The 21836-nt window shown below is 25.1% G+C and overlaps 2 protein-coding genes across 4 annotated transcripts in view; one reads left to right on the top strand and one right to left on the bottom strand.

The window, feature by feature from the left end:
* LOC122512290 overlaps positions 1-11791 on the bottom strand; it is a 30076-nt gene extending 18285 nt beyond the window's left edge. For both annotated transcript variants that reach the window (XM_043628044.1, XM_043628045.1), the window contains exons 1-7: positions 11388-11791; positions 10674-10841; positions 6889-7093; positions 5027-5223; positions 4292-4523; positions 4050-4209; positions 174-408 (exon numbers count right to left, since the gene is read on the bottom strand). In XM_043628044.1, the coding sequence (XP_043483979.1) occupies positions 174-408; positions 4050-4209; positions 4292-4523; positions 5027-5223; positions 6889-7093; positions 10674-10813 (1169 nt within the window). In that variant the 5' untranslated portion in view covers positions 10814-10841; positions 11388-11791. The remainder of the gene's footprint in view (positions 1-173; positions 409-4049; positions 4210-4291; positions 4524-5026; positions 5224-6888; positions 7094-10673; positions 10842-11387) is intronic.
* Positions 11792-12216: 425 nt separating this feature from the next.
* On the top strand, positions 12217-20238 carry LOC122512331 (E3 ubiquitin-protein ligase CBL). Of its 2 annotated transcripts, none has more exons than XM_043628103.1 (5): positions 12217-13293; positions 15819-15965; positions 16073-16345; positions 16581-16800; positions 19683-20238. In XM_043628103.1, exons 1-5 carry the CDS (start codon positions 12740-12742, stop codon positions 19857-19859), a joined length of 1371 nt encoding a protein of 456 aa, XP_043484038.1. In that variant the 5' UTR covers positions 12217-12739; the 3' UTR covers positions 19860-20238. The 2 variants fall into 2 exon arrangements, with proteins under 2 accessions (XP_043484038.1, XP_043484037.1); XM_043628102.1 differs by having other exon boundaries at positions 16581-16803.
* The last annotated feature ends 1598 nt before the right edge of the window (positions 20239-21836 follow it).

Raw genomic sequence — 21836 nt, 5'->3', positions numbered from 1 at the left:
TTTTATTCTAATATTTTACTTTCTCATTTTTGAAATCTAAATAATTACATTATACGTTTCAATTATGAAAGCGGAAACTTAAACGCACAATGAATTTCGTCAAGTTGTATAAAAACAAATTGACAATTTCAGTGCGCAGACTCTTGTTAAAAAAGAAATATTCTTATACATACCTCTCGAGATATTGCTGAGCCCTGATTTCTTCCATACTTCGATCGATATTATTAGCGTATACTAATTCTTTGGGGTAGTGTGGTTTCAGTATCACATTAGAATTTGGTGGATCCGACACGTAAACTGGAACCTTAGGATATTCCTCGTATTTACTGCCATCGTAAAATGGAGTATGATTTGGAAACAGTTTCACTTTTTCTAAACTAAAGTCATCATCTGGTTGATCTTCGTGAACTTCATGAAACAAACAAAAGTTCAAATTTTCTGTCAACATTTTTTAATTAAGGTTCCACTTACAGTTTCTTAAACTACGATTAATTGATATTGAAGAAATTTACGATTGTTAACTAGTTGAAATTCCTTTGTAATTTACGAATTGTCATTTATGCGAACTGACATTTTTTCGAATTATCATTTTTACGAAATGTCACTGTTACGAATTGCAGGGTTGCCACTCTTTTGCTCGTTTCAAATTCCCTGACTAAGTGACTTTTCCAGGTTTTCCAGGTTTTTAAAACTACATTTATATTTTACAAAATTGTTAATTCTAACCTTTTTGACATTAAACAACTTATAAAAAATTGTTATAAAACATGAAAATATCAATCACTCCGAGTCTTCGACTCGGGGCAATCGATATCTTCATGTTTTATAATAATTAAAAATGTTGGACTGATAAAATCATCATTTTATACCTATTATAAAAATATTGTTACTGTAACTTATTCAAAATTACTTTCATTATTTTAATTCAATTATTGTTTTCCACAATTTTTAACTAAAATTCTTCTTTATAAAGTGTAAATTAATTATTATTAATAATTTCTGAAAAAATTTCTTTCAACATTTTCAAATCCTTTAGTTTACAATTCAATTTTACGAAATTTCATCGATTATTCAGGTATTCGGATTTGAGACCTGCTTTTCAAAACTCAATAATTATTATCTAAAGTTTTAACTGAAATTCATATTTAAATCAATTATTATTAGAAAATTCTACGACAATTCAATTATTTAAATACAAAAAAAAATAATTTATTGAAGAATTTAATGTTTTTTAAAATTCAACTCTCCTTCAAAGAATTTTATCAACAAATTTTTAAATAGGTAATTAAAATTCTTTTGACGAATTTCAATAAAATCTTTAAGAACAATTTCATTTTTCGAGAAATTAGATTAAAAATGTATTAAAAATAATTGAATCTCTGTAAAAAAATTTCATTGAATTGAGAAAAGTTTTTGAAAATAATTTAAATTTTGTCAAGAATTTTATTAAAATTTTTGAAAATAATTGAAATATTGCCAAGAATTTTATTTAAATTTTTGAAAATAATTGAACTTTAGAGAAAAATTTTAATATTTATAAAAATAATTGAAATTTCGACTATAATTTTATGAAACTTTTGACCATAATTGAATTTCTGCTAAGAATTTTATTACTTTAGAAAATAATTGAATTCTTGAGAAGAATTTTTTAATAATATTTCTTCTGAAATACCTAAGTATTTTTAATACAAAAATAAATAATTTATTGAATAATTGAATGTTTCTCAAAATTAAATTCTCATAAAGAATTTTATTAACAAATTTTTATATAATTGAATTCTTTTGACGAATTTTAATAAAATTTTAAGTAAAATTACATTTTTCGAGGAATTCGATTGAAATTGTATCAAAAATAATTGAAATTCTGCAATGAGTTTTATTATCTATGAAAATAATAATTGAATCCCTGTAAAAAATTGTATTACATATATATTTATAAAAATAATTGAATCTCTGTAAACATAAATTGAATATTTTTGAAAATAATAGAATTATTGCGAAGAAATTTATAAAAAAATTTCAAATAATTCATTTCTTTTGGAAAATTTTATTAAAATAGTAGATATTGACAATCATTGACTGGAGGAGAATTTTTGAAAAAAAATTGAATTTGTTAAAAAGAATTTCATTAAAATTTTTGAAAATAATTGAATTTTGGAGAAAAATTTTAATATTTATAAAGGTAATTGAAATTTTGGCGATATCTAAATTTTTTAAACTTTTGACCATAATTGAATTTTTGCGAAGAATTTTATTACTTTTGAAAATAATTGAATTTCTTTGATGAATTTTAATAAAATTTTTAAGAATAATTATACATATATTTTTCGGGAAATTCCATTAAAAAATTGTATTAAAGATAATTGAAATTTTGCGATGAGTTTTATTATTTATGAAAATAATTGTAAATCTATAAATTTTTTTATTATTTATGAAAATAATTGAATTATTGCGAAGAAAAATTGTAAAGGCAACTCTTTTAAAATTGAATTAAGAAAATTGATTTAAAGAAAAATTAGATTTCAAGAATAAGCACAATAACTTTAGAAAACAATAATTTTCCAGGATTCCAATCAAAATTCCCTGACTTTTCCAGGTTTTTTCAAGGTTTATAAAAAGTCCCTGACATTTCCAGGTTTTCCAGGTTTCCAGGTTGCGTGGCAACCCTGATTGAATTGTCATTTTTGCGAAAATTGGCAGTTCGCATAAATGACAATTCGCAAAAATAACAATTCGAAAAAATGACTTTTCGCAAAAGTGACAATTCGTAAAAGTGCCATTTCGTAAAAATGACAATTCGAAAAAATGGCAGTTCGCATAAATGACAATTCGAAAAAATGTCAGTTTTCTCAAAAGTGACAATTTGTAAGAATGGCGATTCGCAAAAGTAACATTTCGTTAAAATAAGAGTTCGGATAAATGCAATTCGGTAAAATGACAGTTCGGTCAAATGACATTTGGGGAATAATCATGCGCCTCGGCAAAAAAAATATTAAAAATTTGTTTTTTTTACCGAATTAACCTTATCCCCCCCTCTTAAATAAACAGTGAAAAATTATTGTTTAAAATATGAATTTAATCACATTGAAAAGTGCAAATGTTGTCAATTGATTTCTTGCAATTTTTAACAAGATAGACTTGAAACTAAATATGTTAAAATAATTTTATATACCCAGGTCTACGAATATTATCATTATTCTTATTTCACAAGATTATAATATTAAATTCAACTATTTTTTAAGATAACTTTACTTTTATGAATTCATCAAAATAATTATTCATTTTTAAACAGAATTTAAATAAAGTAATATTGTTTTTATATGGGAATCTTTTATCAGAATGGAATAAAGCTGCTGTGTCAATAAGACTTTAAATTATAGTAATAATAATTTTATATCACACTGGATAGTTTAAGTCATATTTTAAGAGACGACGTTCAGAACAAGCATAACTTGTCTATGCTAATTAACAACCAAAGTATTATTTTATATTTTTAGTTTTGGTAATTTTAAAATTATTATAATCGAATTTAATTAGAACAAAAATGAAGTTTCTGAATTTTCTTATTGCTTCCGAAAAAATATAATTTGAAAAATTTGTTTGAATTTCACGTTTCTCTGGAATGCTTTAACTGAAATCCTTACATTTTTTGAATATTAATAAAATAATTAGGTATTTATTCATTTAATCAATTAGTGTAAAATCTTTTGAAACTAATTCATCGTATCAAGCACTAATATTTCCAACAAAAACCAAGTAAAAAGTTATTGAAATTATCAAAATATAAGCATTGTTATCTAAACACTCTAAAAATTATTTTCACACATTCATTTCGAGTCTGGTATTCGTTATTTCACTCTAATATGATGTGCTAATTTATAAAGTGAATTTCTTTCCAATAAAGTGCTTAAAGTCTCTCATTGTTTGCAGACACATTTCGAAGTTGAATAAAAAAAATATGAGACACTTAAAGATTAAAATTTCGAGAGATTTGTCCATATATCTTCGAAATTATTAAAAATTAAAACAGAGAAAAATAAAGTGTTCACCTTTAAAAGATGTCTTGACACTGGATGATATTAAAGGACACTTTTTGAAGCCAGCGTTCCACGGACCAGGTTTAAGAGTGTTTTCCTTATGTATATTTGCTTCAACAGGCACATGAACCAAAATACTGGAGCCTTTTCCATCATTACTAAGTGCGTCATCCTAATACAATTAAATTGCATTAGAAAGTGCAAATTACATATATAGATTATATTATCTTCGTTAAATAGAAAATTATTCTTACCTGATATATTTGTACTCTAGAATTCTGGTTCGTGCTGTGACTGGTTGCGTCACTTTGTGGTATTACACCTGGCATATGACCATGAATGCGATGACCAGTTCTCACACTACCGACTTTTCTCCCAACTTTTATTGCTTTTAACGAACTGAAGGCTTGACGTTGTTCGGTAAAAGACACTTCATGTCCTTCCGATCTGCCGAGCATCTTACGTGCTACGGCCAATTGAAAGTTTCTACAAACAATACATTCATCAAAAATTAATTTATATTCATCCTGTTTTAAATTGCGATAAAGATGTAAATACACTTTTTATACATATATGGTTTAAAATATCAAATATATGAATTCTAATGACATAAAATCAATCAGATGTTAATTTATTAAACTCTTCAATTTTTAACAAACTGATTGTAAATACTCGTAAATTAAGGTGGATCAAATTGCAAAGAGGAATTTTTTTACATAAAGGTGTATAGCAAAAAAGTAATCTTTTGCTATACAAAGAGAAAAAAATCTTTGTTTTCTCATCAAAATGGAATTTTAAGCCCTCGAAATTTTTAAAAATATTTATAATTTTTCTGAAATTGATGTATGACGCACCCCAGTAAAAGAGACCTTACAGGTTATTTTTAGGTAAGTCTTTGCTTGATTTAAGATAAATTTCTAATTATCTAAAATGTTTTGTCTATAGTTACCAATGCGTAGAGAATTGCTTAGATAAAAAAGAATAATTACTTGTGAGCACAATCCAATTCATCAAGTGGTTCGGCTCGAGTAGTTAAGCCCATAAGGTAAACTTCGTCTGCTCGTTTATAGTCTTCTATTTGCTCCAATTCAAAAGCCCAAGCTCTATACATATCAGCCACCATGGTTCCAATTCCATTATTATGTAATAGTTGATATAACTCTATTGGGTTCTTTTGCATACTTATCTAAAGTTGATTGAAAAAACGAGGATGTAATGATTAAACTCCCATTGTCTTTTGTTATTTCAAAAACAAGTGGGTCAAACTATTTTATTTCAATTGGTGTAATTACGACTTTTTCAAAAAATTTCAATAATCTGCGGAAATATTTTTGTTCATTTATTTCATTATATTTGATTTGATACCAATAAGGCGAATTTAAAATGGTAAAATATTCGTTTAATTAGATGAATATTTTTTGTGGTTTGTTAATATATTAATTTAAGTAATTTTTAGGCCAATTTTTTTTTAATTGGCCTAAAAATTACTTATAAATTAAAATGGGGCGCATGATTATTCCCCAAATGTCATTTTTCCGAAATGTCATTTTACCGAACTGCACTTTTGCGAATAGTCAATTTTGCGAAAAGACAATTTTGCGAAATGTCACTTTTGCGAATTGTCAATTTTCCGAAAAGTTATTTTTGCGAATCGCCATTTTTTCGAATTGTCAATTTTCCGAAAAGTTATTTTTGCGAATCGCCATTTTTACGAATTGTCAATTTTCCGAAAAGTCATTTTTGCGAATTGTCATTTTTACGAAAAGACATTTTTGTGAAATGTCATCTTTGCGAAAAGAGATTTTTCTGAAATGTCATTTTTACAATTAGTCATTTTTGCGAACAGTCATTTTTGCGAATTGACATTTTTGCGAATTGTCATTTTTGAGAAATGTCATTTTTGCGAATTGTCATTTTTACGAAAATACATTTTTGTGAAATGTCATTTTTGCGAAAAGTCATTTTTGCGAAAAGCCATTTTTGCGAATAGTCATTTTTACGAATTTCCATTCTTGCGAATTGTCAATTTTCCGAAAAGTCATTTTTGCGAATCGCCATTTTTACGAATTGTCAAATTTCCGAAAAGTCATTTTTACGAATTGTCATTTTTGCGAAAAATACAATAGAAACTTGTAGGTATCTATAAATTCACTATTGTATTTTTCGCAAAAATGACAATTCGCAAAAATGACTTTTCGGAAAATTGACAATTCGTAAAAATGGCGATTCGCAAAAATGACTTTTCGGAAAATTGACAATTCGTAAAAATGACAATTCGCAAAAATAACAATTCGTAAAAATGGCAATTCGTAAAAATGGCGATTCGCAAATGTGACATTTCTTAAAAATGACAATTCGCAAAAATGGCAATTCGTAAAAATGACTTTTCGCAAAAATGACATTTCACAAAAATGTATTTTCGTAAAAATGACAATTCGCAAAAATGAGTTTTCGAAAAATTGACAAATCTTAAAAATGGCGATTCGCAAAAATGACAATTCGCAAAAATGAGTTTTCGAAAAATTGACAAATCGTAAAAATGGCGATTCGCAAAAATGACTTTTCGGGAAATTGACAATTCGTAAAAATTGCGATTCGCAAAAATGACAATTCGCAAAAATAGATTTTCGTAAAAATGACAATCCGCAAAAGTGACATTTCGCAAAATTGGCTTTTCGCAAAAATGACTATTCGCAAAAGTGCAGTTCGGTAAAATGACATTTCGGAAAAAAGACATTTGGGGAATAATCATGCGTCCCATTAAAATAAACAAATTTCTTTTTTTTTGCAAAAGTCAAAATTACACCGAGTGAAATAGAATATTTTGACCAAAGTAGAAAAAAGTACGTACATAATTGATCCATAAGCGAATATATCTTCTGTCCTGGTGATATTTTGTTTCTTTTTCAAAAGCCGCAAGGCATTCCTGTAATAGTCTACTAATATGAGATTCTTGTCCACTTTTTGGATAACTTTGTTCCATCCAAAGTATGTAGTCGTACCAATTTTCTAAAGGATCATCGCCAACGTAATTTTTAATTGCCTCTTCGTGCACTCTAAATCAAAAAAGTATACATGAAAAATAAATTTAAAAGTATTATAAAAAATTACACAGGCATACATGGTTCTTTCATTTTTGATATTGGAGTTGTTTCCAATACAATTTTGTCCCCTAAACACGATCCCGGTACTTAAAATTGCCTGGCACGTCAGAATTTTGGGGTAAAAATCTAATAAAACGTGATTTTTGATGTTTTCCCGATATTTTTTCTCCTTAACTATGAGCTTTTAAGTTTAAGCATAAAATGTGAATTTAAAGCCCCAGATGCGTAAGACCAAAAGAAATAAAACAATTTGAGAAAAGTGGGGGTAAATATCCCGAAAAGGGGGTCTTCAAAATATCTTTTCGATTTAACCTGACGTGATAGAGACTTTCATCAGATCTTAAGTGAACAATGAAAAATAATTGTCTTCCAATGAGAATTGGACCCTTTGATATTGTTTCTCTGATAATGACAAACATTTTTATTTTTTTATTAAAAAAAATATTTCTTTAATTAAAATTCAATCCCGTATTATTATTTTCATTACTACAACCATTGTTTACATGATTCTTTATGTTTTTTATTATTGTAGATTATGTAAATGCAATATTATAAATAAAAAACCAAACGGTCCGGTTTACCCCAGGGGGTGGTGCAAACCGGACCGTTTGCAAAATTTTTTAAAGTTAACACAGCAACTAAACAATAAAAGATAAAGTATAGGTGTCTCTGGGAAAAAGTCGCGCAATTAAATGATCTTTCAAACAAGCCATCGAAAAATAAAATCGGTTGATTCGTTTAGTTACAAGAGTCAAAAAACCGTTAGGGGGTCCGGTTTGCCCCACTCTCCCCTATTATCTAAAAGTTTAACTAAAATTAATTTTTAAATCAATTTTTATTAGAAAATTCTACGAGAATTCAATTATTTAAATACAAATGAAATGCAAATAAATAATTTATTAAATAATTTAATGTTTCTCAACAATTGAATTCTCATAAAGAATGTTACCAACATATTCTTAAATAATTGAATACTTTTGACGAATTATAATAAAATTATTGAAAATAAGTACATTTTTCGAAGAATTCAATTAAAATTGTATTAAAAATAATTGAATCCCTGTAAAAACTGTTATTATTTATGAAAATAATTGTATTGCAAAGAACTTTATAATAAAAATTGTAAATAATTGAAGTTCTGTAAAACTTTTATAATTTATGAAAATAATTAAATTTTTAGTAGAATTTTAACAAAATTTTTTTTAGAAATAATTGAATATTCTTTAGAAAATTTTATTGAAATAGTACCTAGATTTTGAAAATTTCTGAATTACAGAAAATTTTCGAAAGGGAGCGTTCACAAATGATGTCACGCAATTTTTGGAGATTTTCGACCCCCCCCCCCCTCACCCTGCCACGCAATTTTTGCAATTTCACATGAGAAAAATACATTGTGGCACGTTTAGTAAGAACCCCCCCCCCCCCCCCTTCCCAAAAAGCGTGACATCATTTGTGAACGCTCCCACAACAACTGAAATTTAACCAAGAATTTTATTAAAATTTTTGAAAATAATTAAATTTTTGAAAATTTTATTGTTTTTAAAGATAATCGAAATTTTAACAAGAAAATTAATTAACTACAAAAATAATAAATTAAATGTTTCTTAAAATTAAATTTTAATGAAAAATTTTATCAACAAATTTTTAAATAATTGAATTCTTTTGACGATTTTAAATAAAATTTTTATGAATAATTACATTTTTCGTGGAATTCGATTAAAATTGTATTAAAAATAATTCAAATTCTTCGATGAGTTTTATTATTTATGAAAATAATTGAAATCCTGTAAAAAAAAGTTTTATATTTATGAAAATAATGGAATCATTCACTGAAAAAAAAGTTCTAGTTGAAATTCCCAAAAAACCGGTTTTTAACAAGAATTTCGTGTCATATATGTATATATATATAGGGTATATATATATACCCTAACCAGAACTTTTTTTCAGTTTTGCGAAGAAATTTATAAAAAATTAGTAAATAATTGAATGCCTGTGAAATTCTTATTATTTATGAATATAATTAAATGTTTCCGCAGAATTTTATTAAAATTTTATTTAAATAATTGAAATGTTGCCAAAAATTTTATCAAAATTTTTGAAAATAATTGAATTTCGTAGAAAAATTTTATTACTTTTGAAAATAATTGAAATTTTGACAAGAATATTTAAAAATTTTTGAACACAATTGAATTTCTGCATAGAATTTTATTACTTTTGAAAATCATTGGATTTCTGCAATCATTTATAACTTTTTCAAAATGCAATTTTCTTTAGTGTTTTTAATTAAAATTCTTCCATAGATCCATTATTTTTAATATTTAATTAAACAAATATGTATATTGAAAAATTTAACTATAATTTCAGAAGAATTTTAATTACTAAAATTTTTCAAAAATCTATGTTCTCTATAATTTCTAATTTAATTCATTCAAAATTGAAAATAAAACAAATTAAAACCTTATGAAGTTCATCTATTCACAAAAATAGTAAACGCAACTCTTTTAAAATTCAATTAATTTTAAACATTTTAAGTGTAATTATTCATTAAATAAGTTATAAGTAATAATTTTATGATGTTCTTTAAAAATTGAGTTATTTAAAAAAAATTATTATCAGAAATAGAAGAAATTAAAGGTTTTGTATTAGAATCCATGGTAATTTAATAATTAACGAGGGAAACAAAAAAGGTACCAAAATTCAGAATTTTCTTATGAAAAAATGTCTTCTTCTTAAATGACTTCTGGCTCAGTCAACTGTCAGAACAAATTATGAAAAAATGTCAGCGATAAATTTCATAGTCAAAATTGACTATTTTTTTTAATGACCAAAACAATTAATTGGCCGGACAATTTTTTTGAAAAGTTTAAGTCCTGCTACAGAAAACAAAAAATTTTCATGATCTATATAATATAGACTTTGGAAGTACATGAGATTTTCTTTTTATATCAATTTTTGTGAGTAAATTAATCGATTTTTTGCCAAAAAATAAACAGTAAATTGTTTATAAATAATAGAGTTTACATCCAATTAAAAAATCCATATGTACTTCCAAAGTTTATAGTATATAGATTATGAAATTTCTTTGTTTTTCGATCCAGGACTTAAACTTTTCAAAAAACTATTCCGGCCGTAAAAAATTGTCAATTTTGAATATGAAATTTATCGCCGCCATCTTGTTATATAATTTTTTAAAAAAATTCCCACGCTTTAATATGTATTTAATAAATCCTCCAAAAAGAAATTCTATTCCATTTTTCATTTTCTCAAAACAAATAATCAAAGATAGGTCTCTTTTTCTGCTTTTAGAGTGGTGTTCCTCCTTTAGGAGAAAAAATATTTTGAAAACACTCAAAAACACTGTTTTTTGGATCTTTACGCACATTTTTTTTAAAATCCTGACGTGCTAAGCAATTTTGAGTACTGGGATCGTGTTCAAGGGGTAAAATTACATTGACAACCACTCGAATATAAAAAATAGAAAAAAGTCGAATTTTGCAAGTCTGTGTTATTATCGTATAAAAATGATTCCTACTGTCGTTCTTGTAATAATAATTGTTGAGCTTCAGCATCTTCCTGTGCTCGGAGTGCAGTGCCCAACTGTGCAACATTCCGACCATGTCGTAAAGGTTGTATATTTTCTTTGCAAAGAGCTATCACTGTCGCTGGATCCATTATAAATATTTTAAGTCTATACAGTCACCTGAATAAAAATAATTAACAAAAATTACACCATTATTACCAGTATTTCCAAAGTACTGACAGTAATCACTTATTTATTTATTTTACAATCCCGTCACAATATTTTGCAAAATGTAATCGTAAATTGTTAATTATGAATTTAAAATTTTATTTTTCAAAAATAAGTAAAATATTCGAACTGAGCGAAAAAATAAATTCGCGGAAGTATAAAGTTCCCTATTAATGCATTAGCCAAATGCAAAGTTTACAAATAAACAAAAACAATCTGCAGACATTTAAAAACACACCGAAAAATTAAAATTCACGTAAAGCGACTAGTTTATAGCACAATTAAATATACACCACAAAATCATGACTGTTTGAAATTAATTAAAACTTTGTGCATATAATAAAAAAATTAAGAACTAGACTAGAACAACTTGTTTAGTAAGCAAATTGGACCTGAAATACAATTAAATTTAATGTGCAATTAGCAATTTTAATGTTTGAATAAAAGTTTCGCAATGAGCAATAAAAATATCGTATTTATAATGTTTGGAGAACTCACCAATTCTTGACATAATATCAATGATAGCAGTGTTCGAATACACCAGAGATTTTTTTATAAAAAATTTGCTTAGAGTAATTGCAATAAGGACGCCGAGAATAGGTTAGGTAGATTCATCAACGGCCATCAAGCCATCATCGATAAACGGCTGATTCTTGTCTTCTGCTCAACGGTGTTTCAAAACTTGAGGATTGGCAATATTTTTAAACGCGAATTTTTTTTCTCAATTCTTAACAATGTTAAATGTCAAAATTTTTTCAAGTTTCAACTTGATTTTCGTGTACACAACTAAACAACTAATTTTTTTTTTTTTACTAAAAAATGAACAATTTTAGTAGAATTTCTCTTTAATGTTTCTATAGTAACAAAGCAAGTAGAGGCCAAAAGCCAACGTAGAATATTATACTTGGAAATGGGGTGGTAAATAGAAAGTGTGTGTTTGAGAAGGACGGGTATATGCTTTGTCCTTCTTTAACTCATCTTTTAGGCTACGTTCACAATAGGCTCCTTTTATGTCCTAATGCTGATTCTGCACTCACTGAGTCGCCCCGACTTTCCGGAACGAATTGCATGAGATAGACAAAGACGGAAACTGTCGCTGTCTTTGTCCTTCTCATGCTAGTCGTTCCGGAAAGTCGGGGCGACTCACTGAGTGAAATACACGAGATAGAAAAGGATAGAGTACGCTTGTGTCCTTTTCTATCTCACGCACTTCATTCGCGAAGCTATTGTGCTTGGGGCTTAATATAGAAACGGCCCAGAACTTTACGCTCTCGGTGGCTAATTTTGGAAGCAGCGTTGTGATCAGGATTCGAGTCATTGTCCCTACCCCGACAGATGCTAGACCCGTCTATACAATGTTGCGTTTACAGAAAATTGGTCTATATAGCTACTGTGCTTACATTTTACTTTAAGTTTATGTGGAATGCTGTTGTTCATGTTTTAACATTTTGTAAATATAAATTGTGCTCCGTTTTAGGAAACATTAAAACCAGCCAATGTAATAGAACATTGCAAAGAGCTTAGAAATGAAAATGTGTCTTTTAGTGAGGTTTAATTATTGTAGGTACACTTCGATCTTGCTGTCGGTTAACTCTGTATTTGGCACTTGAGAGATTCTTTACACAAATGGAATTAAAGGCACGTCAAAATAGATAATTCAAACAACAATGTTGCTATGTTTTGTCACACAACACATGCCTCCAAGTGTCAAATGAACTGTGATAGCTGCGATGGATTGCAGAGATGACCAACAAGTAGAACGATAGAGAAGAAAATTGTGATATTGCACCGAATAAAGAGGGACTTATTTAATTGTGTCAAAGTTTATCGGAAAATAATCAGGGATAATCATGATGTCATCGTCGGGACAGAGTAGTCGAAGTAGTCGGGCTGTACAAATTAGTTCAATTTTCCAAAAGTTGCAAGGTCGATTTACGGACGCAATGACACCACCGAAACTGTCGACGGACAAACGCATGCTAGACAAGACTTGGAAATTAATGGACAAAGTCGTTAAGCTGTGTCAACATCAGAGGATGAATTTGAAGAACTCTCCGCCATTCATCCTCGATATACTCCCCGACACTTATCAACGACTGAGGTTGATTTACAGTAAATATGAGGATCGCATGCATATGCTGCATAATAATGAACATTTTTGTGTTTTCATAAACAATCTGATGCGAAAGTGTAAGCAGGCAATCAAACTTTTTAAGGAGGGCAAGGAGAAAATGTTTGACGAGACTTCACATTATCGTAGGAATCTCACGAAACTGAGTCTCGTCTTCAGCCACATGCTCTCGGAGCTTAAAGCAATTTTTCCGAATGGTATTTTTGCTGGTGATCAATTTCGCATAACGAAGTCGGATGCTGCAGAATTTTGGAAGGAACGTTTTGGTAACAGGTATATTTTGTTTTCTGTCTCTTTTCTCTACTGGCTAAACAGGTTTACAAGGATCAGACTTCACACTTGATAATTAATTTTAAAAAAGTAGTTATCGAAAAATTAAACTTCACGACCAAAAAACTCGCTTTAGACACTTCAAAAAACTGACAAAAATCCCATTCCATATTTTTTATTTTCCTCACTTTCTCCTAATTTTCATCAAAAATATTTACTTCTTTCTTATCCTACTGCTAATAAATTCAATTCCTGCAACCAATTTTATTATTTATGGAAGAATTGCAATATTTATAAAAATAATTTAATTCTTGCGAAGAATTTTACGAAAATTTTTAAAAATTGATTTCTTCCGACTAATTTTATGCAAATTTCAATTTAGATAATTGAATTCCTGAGAAATTTTTATTATTCATGAAAATAATTGAATTCTTACGAAGATTTTTACATTATTGAATTCTTGGGAAGAACTTTATTAAAGTCTAAAAGAATAATTGAATTTAATTAATATTGTATTTAAAATAATTGATTTCTTTCGACCAATTTTATTAAAATATTTGAAAATAATTGAATTCCTGTGAAAAATTATAAAATTTTTGTAAATAATTGAATTCTTCCAAAAAATTAAAAAAAAACATTTTTTTAAATAATTGATTTTTTTGAGGAATCGAAATTAAATTTTTAAGTATAATAACATTTTTTGAGTAATTCCTGTAAAATTGTATTGAAAATAATTAAAATCCTGCAATGGATTTTATTACTGATGAAAATAATTAAATAGTTGCTAAGCATTTTATAAAATTTTTTAAAAATAATTGAATTCCTGAAAAGAATTTTATTATTCCTTAAAGTAATTAAATTCTTTTTGGGATATTTTATGAAAATAGTAGATATTAAAAATCATTGAATTGCGAAAAGTTTTTAAAAATAATTAAATTTTACAAAGAATTTAATTAAAATTTTTGACAATAATTGAATGTCTGTGGGGAATTTTATTAAATTTTTTTGAAAATAATTAAATTCCTAAAAAGCATTTTATTATTTCGAAGAAGAAAATTACTTTTGAAAATAATTGAATTCTTGTGATGAATATTGTTATTTATGAAAATAATTGAATTTTGCCAAGAATTTTATTCAAATGCCTTAAAATAATTGGATTTTCGTGTATAATATTATTATTTATCGACATAATTGAATTCTTGAGAAGAATTTTATTAAAATCTAAGAGAATAATTGAATTATTTGAAAAAAATATAATTAAAATTGTATTTAAAATAATTGATTTTTTTCGAAAAATTTTATTAAATTATTTGAAAACAATTGAATTCCTGTGAAAAATTCTAATATTTTTGTAAATAATGGAATTCTTTCAAAGAATTTTAAAAAAAGCATTATTTTATAAAAATTTTCAAAAATAATTGAAAGCCTGCGATGAATTTTATTATTTATGAAAATAATTGAATTATTGCAAAAAATTTTATTAAAATGTTTAAAAGAATTGAATTTATGTGAAAAATTTTGTTATTTTTGAAAATAATTGAATTCTTTATAAGAATTTTATAAACATTGTTTAAAATAATTAATTTTTTCGAAATATAATAAATATTATAAATTTTATTGTGAATAATTGAATTTTTCTGGAATACTTTATTTGTGAAAGCAACTGAATTTTTTTATTTATTAATTTAAAATATTGTTATATAATTCTTCGATAAGTTTTATTATTCACGAGAATAATTGAAGTTTTGCTTAAAATTTTATCAAAATTTTTTTTAAAAAATTAAATTTCCATGAAAAATGTTTTTATTAGTGAAAGTAAATGAATTATTGTGAATAATTGTATAAAAATTTTGTTAAATAATTAATTTTTTCGAAATTTTTTTGTAAATACTATTTTAAAATTAATTGAATTCCTGTGGAAATTTTATTATTTATGAAAATAATTGAATTTTGGATGAATTTTATCAATTTTCTTTGAATAATTGAATTATTTTGCAAAATTTTATTAAAATTCTAGATATTAAAAATAATTGCATTTTGAATATTTTTTGAAAATAATTGTATAGTTTTAAAGAATTTGATTATAATTTTTGAGAATAGTTTTTTGATTTCTAGTATTAGCGAATTTAAAGTAGTGGAAATTCTCAAAAAAACAGAAATAGTAGCTTTTCGTGTCTGAAATCTAAAAAAAAGTACCGAAATAGTATGTTAAAATATTTATTAATTTTCTTAAAATGAGTGTAAAGTGGAGAAGCTGGAACTTTGGAAATATTCAGTTCTTTATAAATTTAGAGTTACAAGAGTTCTGATCAGATTTCTGCAAACCCCTCCCCCCCCCCCATCGATTTATTTAAAAACTTATAAAATTTCTTTCTTAACTTGATAGAAAAAGCTATAAGACTTAAAAATGTCAAGAAAACATATTTTTGGTACATTTATGGTTACAAAAGTTCAGTAAGCTTTTTCGTAAACTTTTCAAAAGATGTACATGGATTAAAATTGGTAATCAATAAAATTTGTTGTTTCAGTACATTGGTTCCATGGAAAATATTTAGACATGAATTAAATCAAGTTCATCCAATTAGTTCTGGCCTACAAGCCATGGCTTTGAAATCTACAATAGATCTTACCTGTAACGGATACATTTCTAATTTTGAATTCGACGTTTTTACCAGGTGAGTGAATTATTGTTGTAATATTTTTCTATTTATTGATATACCGGCTCACAAATTAATTATTCTTTTTCAAAGAATTAATGTAGAATAAAATTTGAAATTCTCAGATTATTCCAACCGTGGTCAACATTATTGCGAAATTGGAAAATCTTGGCAGTAACACATCCTGGTTATGTTGCGTTTCTTACTTATGACGAGGTAAAAGCAAGACTACAGAAGTATTGTATTACGAAACCGGGAAGTTATGTTTTCCGATTGAGTTGTACGAGGTTAGGGCAATGGGCAATTGGTTACGTTACATCCGATGGCGATATTCTTCAAACAATACCACACAACAAAAGTCTGTGCCAAGCGCTGCTCGATGGGTATCGAGAAGGATTGTAAGTTCACCTGATGTTTCATTATTTTACTTCTGATTACTTAAGGACGTTCTTCTTTAAATTGTTTCTGACTAAATCCTAAATTGTATATTTTCCAATAAAGTTATTCCTACAAGGAAAGAGAGGTTGATTAGCATATTGTATAGATCTGTATTGGATTCGAAGAACGTCCTTCAGGAATAAGATGAAATGAATTGTTATTTATTATTATAAATAATGTAAACTTGGGTGTTAGTTATTTATATCCAGATGGTCGAAACATAAATCCAGACTTAACATGGGCTGTCCAACCTACCCCAGAGGAACACATTAAAGTGACGGCCGAACAATATGAGCTCTACTGTGAAATGGGCAGTACGTTCCAGTTGTGTAAAATTTGTGCCGAGCATGACAAGGACGTTAGAATAGAACCTTGTGGTCATTTACTCTGCACACCGTGTCTTACAGCTTGGCAGGTAGCAGTATTTATACTCTTTTCCTTTACTTCTAGTTTCAGTATATCTCTGAGGGACAAATTAACACTTTTTGTTTACTTGTAATATTGGCCTCACCCTTTTAGAAATTTTATTTTTCTTACAAATTGGTGGATTTTGAAATCCATACATAATTTGGTAGAAAATATGTTTTTGAATACACAAAAAAATTTCCAAATAAAAAAATTGATTTTCATAATTTTTTAAGCATTTTAAAAAAAAAAATTTTTTAAAACTGAAAATGCTAAAAAAAATACCATTGATATTCAATTTTTGTATATGGAAATTCATTTATTTATTTTTTAAACTAATTTCAAATCATAATTTTATTCTAATTTGTTTGTATTTTATATTTTTCATATATGAAAATTATGATCTGAAATTAGTTAGAAAAATGAACAAATTAATTTCCACATACAAAAATTGAATATCAATGGTATTTTTTAGCATTTTTAGCCTAAAAACAAAGATTTTTTTTTTTGAAAAAAATGCTTCAAAAATTATAAAAATCAAATTTTTTTATTATTTCGTAATTTTTTTATGGATTTAAAAACATATGTTCTACAAAATTACACATAGATTTCAAAATCCACCAATTTTTTAGAACAATAAAAATCCAAAAAGGGTCAAAATATTTTCTGAACGATTTTATTTTATGATCATTGAATTTAAATTTAAATTTATAGTTAAAAATATCGGTGTACCCTATCCTTAAATGCTTCAAAATTAATTGAATTTTAAAAGAATTGACTTTTCAATTTTCACAAATAGATGAACTGCAAAAGATTTCAATTTGAAATTTTATAAAATGTCAATTTTGAATGAATTTAATTGCAAAAATTCGATTATTTTCAAAAGTAAAAAAAAATCTATACAAAAATTCAATTATGTTCAAAAATTTTTTTAAAATCTCGTGAAAATTTCGGTTATTTTTAAAATTAATAAAATTCTTCTCCGAAATTCAATTATTTTCAAAAAATTTTAATAAAATTCTTGACTGTATTTCAATTATTTAAGGAAAATTTTAATAAAATTCTGCGGAAACATTTAATTATTTTCAAAAGTAATAAAAATTCCACAGGCATTCAATTATATATTAATTTTTTATAAATTTCTTCGCAATGATTCCATTATTTTCAAAAATAATAAACTATTTTTTACAGGGATTCAATTATTTTCATAAATAATAAAATTCTTTATATAGATGATTTTTTTCTTCCGTTGTTAAAGTTTGTAAATTCTTTTTTGGAATTCAATTATTTACATAAATAATAAAGTTCATTGCAGAATTTCAATTATTTTTAATACAATTTTAATCGAATTCCACGAAAAATGTAATTATTCTTAAAATTTTTTATTACAATTCGTCAACAGAATTCAATTATTTAAAAATTCGTTGATAAAGTTCATCGTCAGAATTCAATTTTAAGAAACATTTAATTATTCAATAAAATATTTATTTTCGTATTCAAATAATTAAATTCTCGTAGAATTTTGTAATAAAAATTAATTTAAAAATTAATTTCATTTAAAGTTTTAGATTATGTTAAAATTTTTTAAAAAATTCTCTTAAAAAATTTTAATTATCTTTATAAATAATAAAACTCTTTTCCGAAATTAAAATATTTTCAATATAAAATTCTTGGAAAAATTTCAATTATTTTCAGGAATTTGCGAAAAGAATTTGAATTATTTAAAAAAATTTTTGATGAAATTCTAGTCAATTATTTAATTACTTTTATAAATAATAAAAATTTTCTAGAAATTGATAATTATTTACAAAGTTTTTATAAATTTCTTCACAAATATTCAATTACTAAATAGTAAGTCATTGCTGAAATTCAAATATTTACAAATTTTTTATAAATTTCTTCTCAAATATTCAATTACTTTTATAAATAATAAAACTCATCGAAGAATTTCAATTATTCACAAAAATAAAAAACATAAAAAACATTTTAAAAAAATTACTTTCATAAGTAATAAAACTCATTGAAGAATTTTAATTATTCTTAAAAATATTTCTTAAAATTCGTTGAAAGAATTAAATTATTCAAAAATTTGATGATAAAATTATTAACGAGAATTCAATTTTAAGAAATGAATATTTCTATTAACTAATAATTTATTGAATAATTATTCAATAAATTATTTATTTTTTATTCTATTTAAATAATTGAATTCTCGTAACATTTTCTAATAAAAATTAATTTAAAAATTAATTTCTTTTAAAATTTTAGATAATAATTGAATATTAATATAGCGTGGATTTATAGAAATAATTGAATTTGGAAATATGGTTTCAAATTAAAATCTTTAAAAATCTGAGTCTTTAAAACTTTTTACTAAAAATTCTGTAGAGTTAATTTTTTTGAAAAAGTTTAATTGAATTGTTTTTTGAAATTATTTAGGTTTTTATTTTTTAATATTTATTTAATTGAAGAATTTCCGAGTCAGAAACTATTGATTAGTTTTTATTGTTTGATTTCAATTTTGTCAGAAACTATTGAAAATAATTGATTTAAAGATGAATTTTAGTTAAAAATTCTAAAAAATAAAAATTCAATTGAATTGATGAAAATAAGTTTGAAGAATTTAACGCAACAATATTCTTATAATTATAAAAAAATAATTTTATCACTCGATCAACTTTAATTATTGTTTATAAAACATGAAGAAATTGATAAATTTTTTTATGTTTTATAATAATTTTCTTATAAGTTGTGAAATTTCGAATAGCATAAAATATTTTTCTAGAGGAAAACACTGTTACAAAAACAGTGAAATAAGATTAAAATTTATGTAAAATAAAAGGATTAATAGCCGTTATGAAAATTGAAATAACGAATTTGTATTGTTCTTAGGATTCGGAGGGTCAAGGATGTCCATTCTGCCGAGCAGAAATCAAGGGCACGGAACAAATAGTAGTAGATCCTTTCGATCCCCGAAGAACTCACAGGTCCGGGACTCATTCAGCGACAACAAGCAATGCATCAACGCCCACGAGAGATCTCGATCCCGACACCGAGGTATCCGAGTAGAACTGTTTTTATCTCTCCTGTTTTTATCAAATGTGCCCTTAGTATAACGAAGTACCAGTTTATGTCTCAGTTTCAATAGCACCACTCGTTTTATCTTTGTCAGTCCACTATACAACTAAAACGACATATTAATCATTTCGCAGCCATAGAAACATCATTTTTATTATCCTATTCTATTCTAATTATTAATAATTATTTCATCGAAATGTTTACATATCAATTCGCGATTCCAAAATCGAATGGCTCTCCAACTAAGTTTTTTTTTTTTCTTTTTTGGGTATTCAAAATAGTGGCTTTATTTCTTAGTGTAATAATGATTGGTGATTATACTCTTATTTTTTATTACCTACTTCCAAAATATATATCGTTAATATTTCAACTTCACAGAAGTACGATTATTGCCAACAAATTATTTCATCTTCTATAATACAGACTAATGAAGAAATAACTAATAATAAGAAATACATTTAAAAAAAAGTGGCGTTTTTTCGAATTACTTCACCTCAACCGTTTCAGCTTGAAGAAATTCTTTTCAAAAAAATTTATAAGTAACAAATATTACGCGCTGAACGCGATATTCAATTGATTATTATTATTATTATTATTATTATTATTATTATTATTATTATTATTATTATTCTGCAAAATATTCCATTTTTTATTTTCAAATTTTAATTTTTGAATAATTTCATGATCGAAAATTTTAAAAGTCACTTATTAGTACATAATTAATTATTATTGTTTATATTTTCAAAAATTTTAATATAATTCTTCGCAAGAATTCAATTATTTTCGTAAATAATAACATTCTTCGGGAGAATTCAATTATTTCAATAAATAGTAAAATTCATCGCAGGAATTTAATTATTTTCAATAAAATTTTAATAAAATTTCATGAAAGAATTCAATTACTTTCTAAAATTTTAATAAATCCATTGAAACAATTCAATTATTTATTTAAACAGTAAAGTAATTGCAAAAATTCAATTATTTTCAATTATTTAAATTTTTTCCTTCTCGTTATTTAAAATTTTTTTTTCTGTATAAAATTCCTTCGAAAAATTTATTAATTTTGAAGATGTTTAATAAATTTCATGAAAAATATTCAAATTATTAAATTACCTAAAATTCAATGTTAATGAAATTTCTCGAAAGCTTACAATTATTTTCTAAAACTTTAATAAATCCTTTGAAATAATTCAATTATTTTTTTAAGTAGTAAAATGTAAATTGAAAAATTTTATATTTTCAAGAATAAACATCAATTTTTGAAATGATTACAGATTCAAAATTTAAAGAATTTACTTATTAAGTACATAATATTATATATTCGTTTATTATTTAAAAAAAAAAATTTTCTCAAGAATTTATTCTCATAAATAATAAAATTCTTTAGAGCAATTTAATTATTTTCAAGAATTTTAGTATAAATTCAATTATTTTCAACAATTTTGATGAAATTCTTATTAAAAAAATCATTATTTCCAAAATTTTTCATACAATTCCTTCAACAAATTCAATTATTCTCAAAAATTCAATTATTTTTATAAATTGTAAAATTCTCCACAAGAATTCAATTATTTTCATAAATAATAAAATTTCTTCAAAGGAATTCAATTATTTTCATAAATAATAAAATGTTTCGGAAGAATTCAATTATTTTCAATACAATTTCAATAAAATTTCTCGAAAGAATAAAATTATTTTTAAAAATATTATTTAAATTTAATTATTTTCAAGATTTTTAATAAAAAATCAATTATTTTCAACAATTCCGATAAAAAGTTCTTTGAAACTATTCAATTATTTTTATAAATATTGTAATACTAATCACAGGATTTCAATTATTTTTAGATACAATTTTAACAAAATTTCTATATAGGAAAAAATTCAATTATATTCAAGATAATTTTAATAAAATTTTTGTAACAGTTTCATTATTTTTAAAAATTGTAAAATTTTTAAATAAAAAATTTC

Source organism: Leptopilina heterotoma, unplaced genomic scaffold, assembly GCF_015476425.1.
Source record: "Leptopilina heterotoma isolate Lh14 unplaced genomic scaffold, ASM1547642v1 Lhet_97, whole genome shotgun sequence".
NCBI lineage: Eukaryota > Metazoa > Arthropoda > Insecta > Hymenoptera > Figitidae > Leptopilina > Leptopilina heterotoma.
Note: the sequence above shows the minus strand (reverse complement) of the source record. Positions and strands in the feature narration are given on the sequence as shown.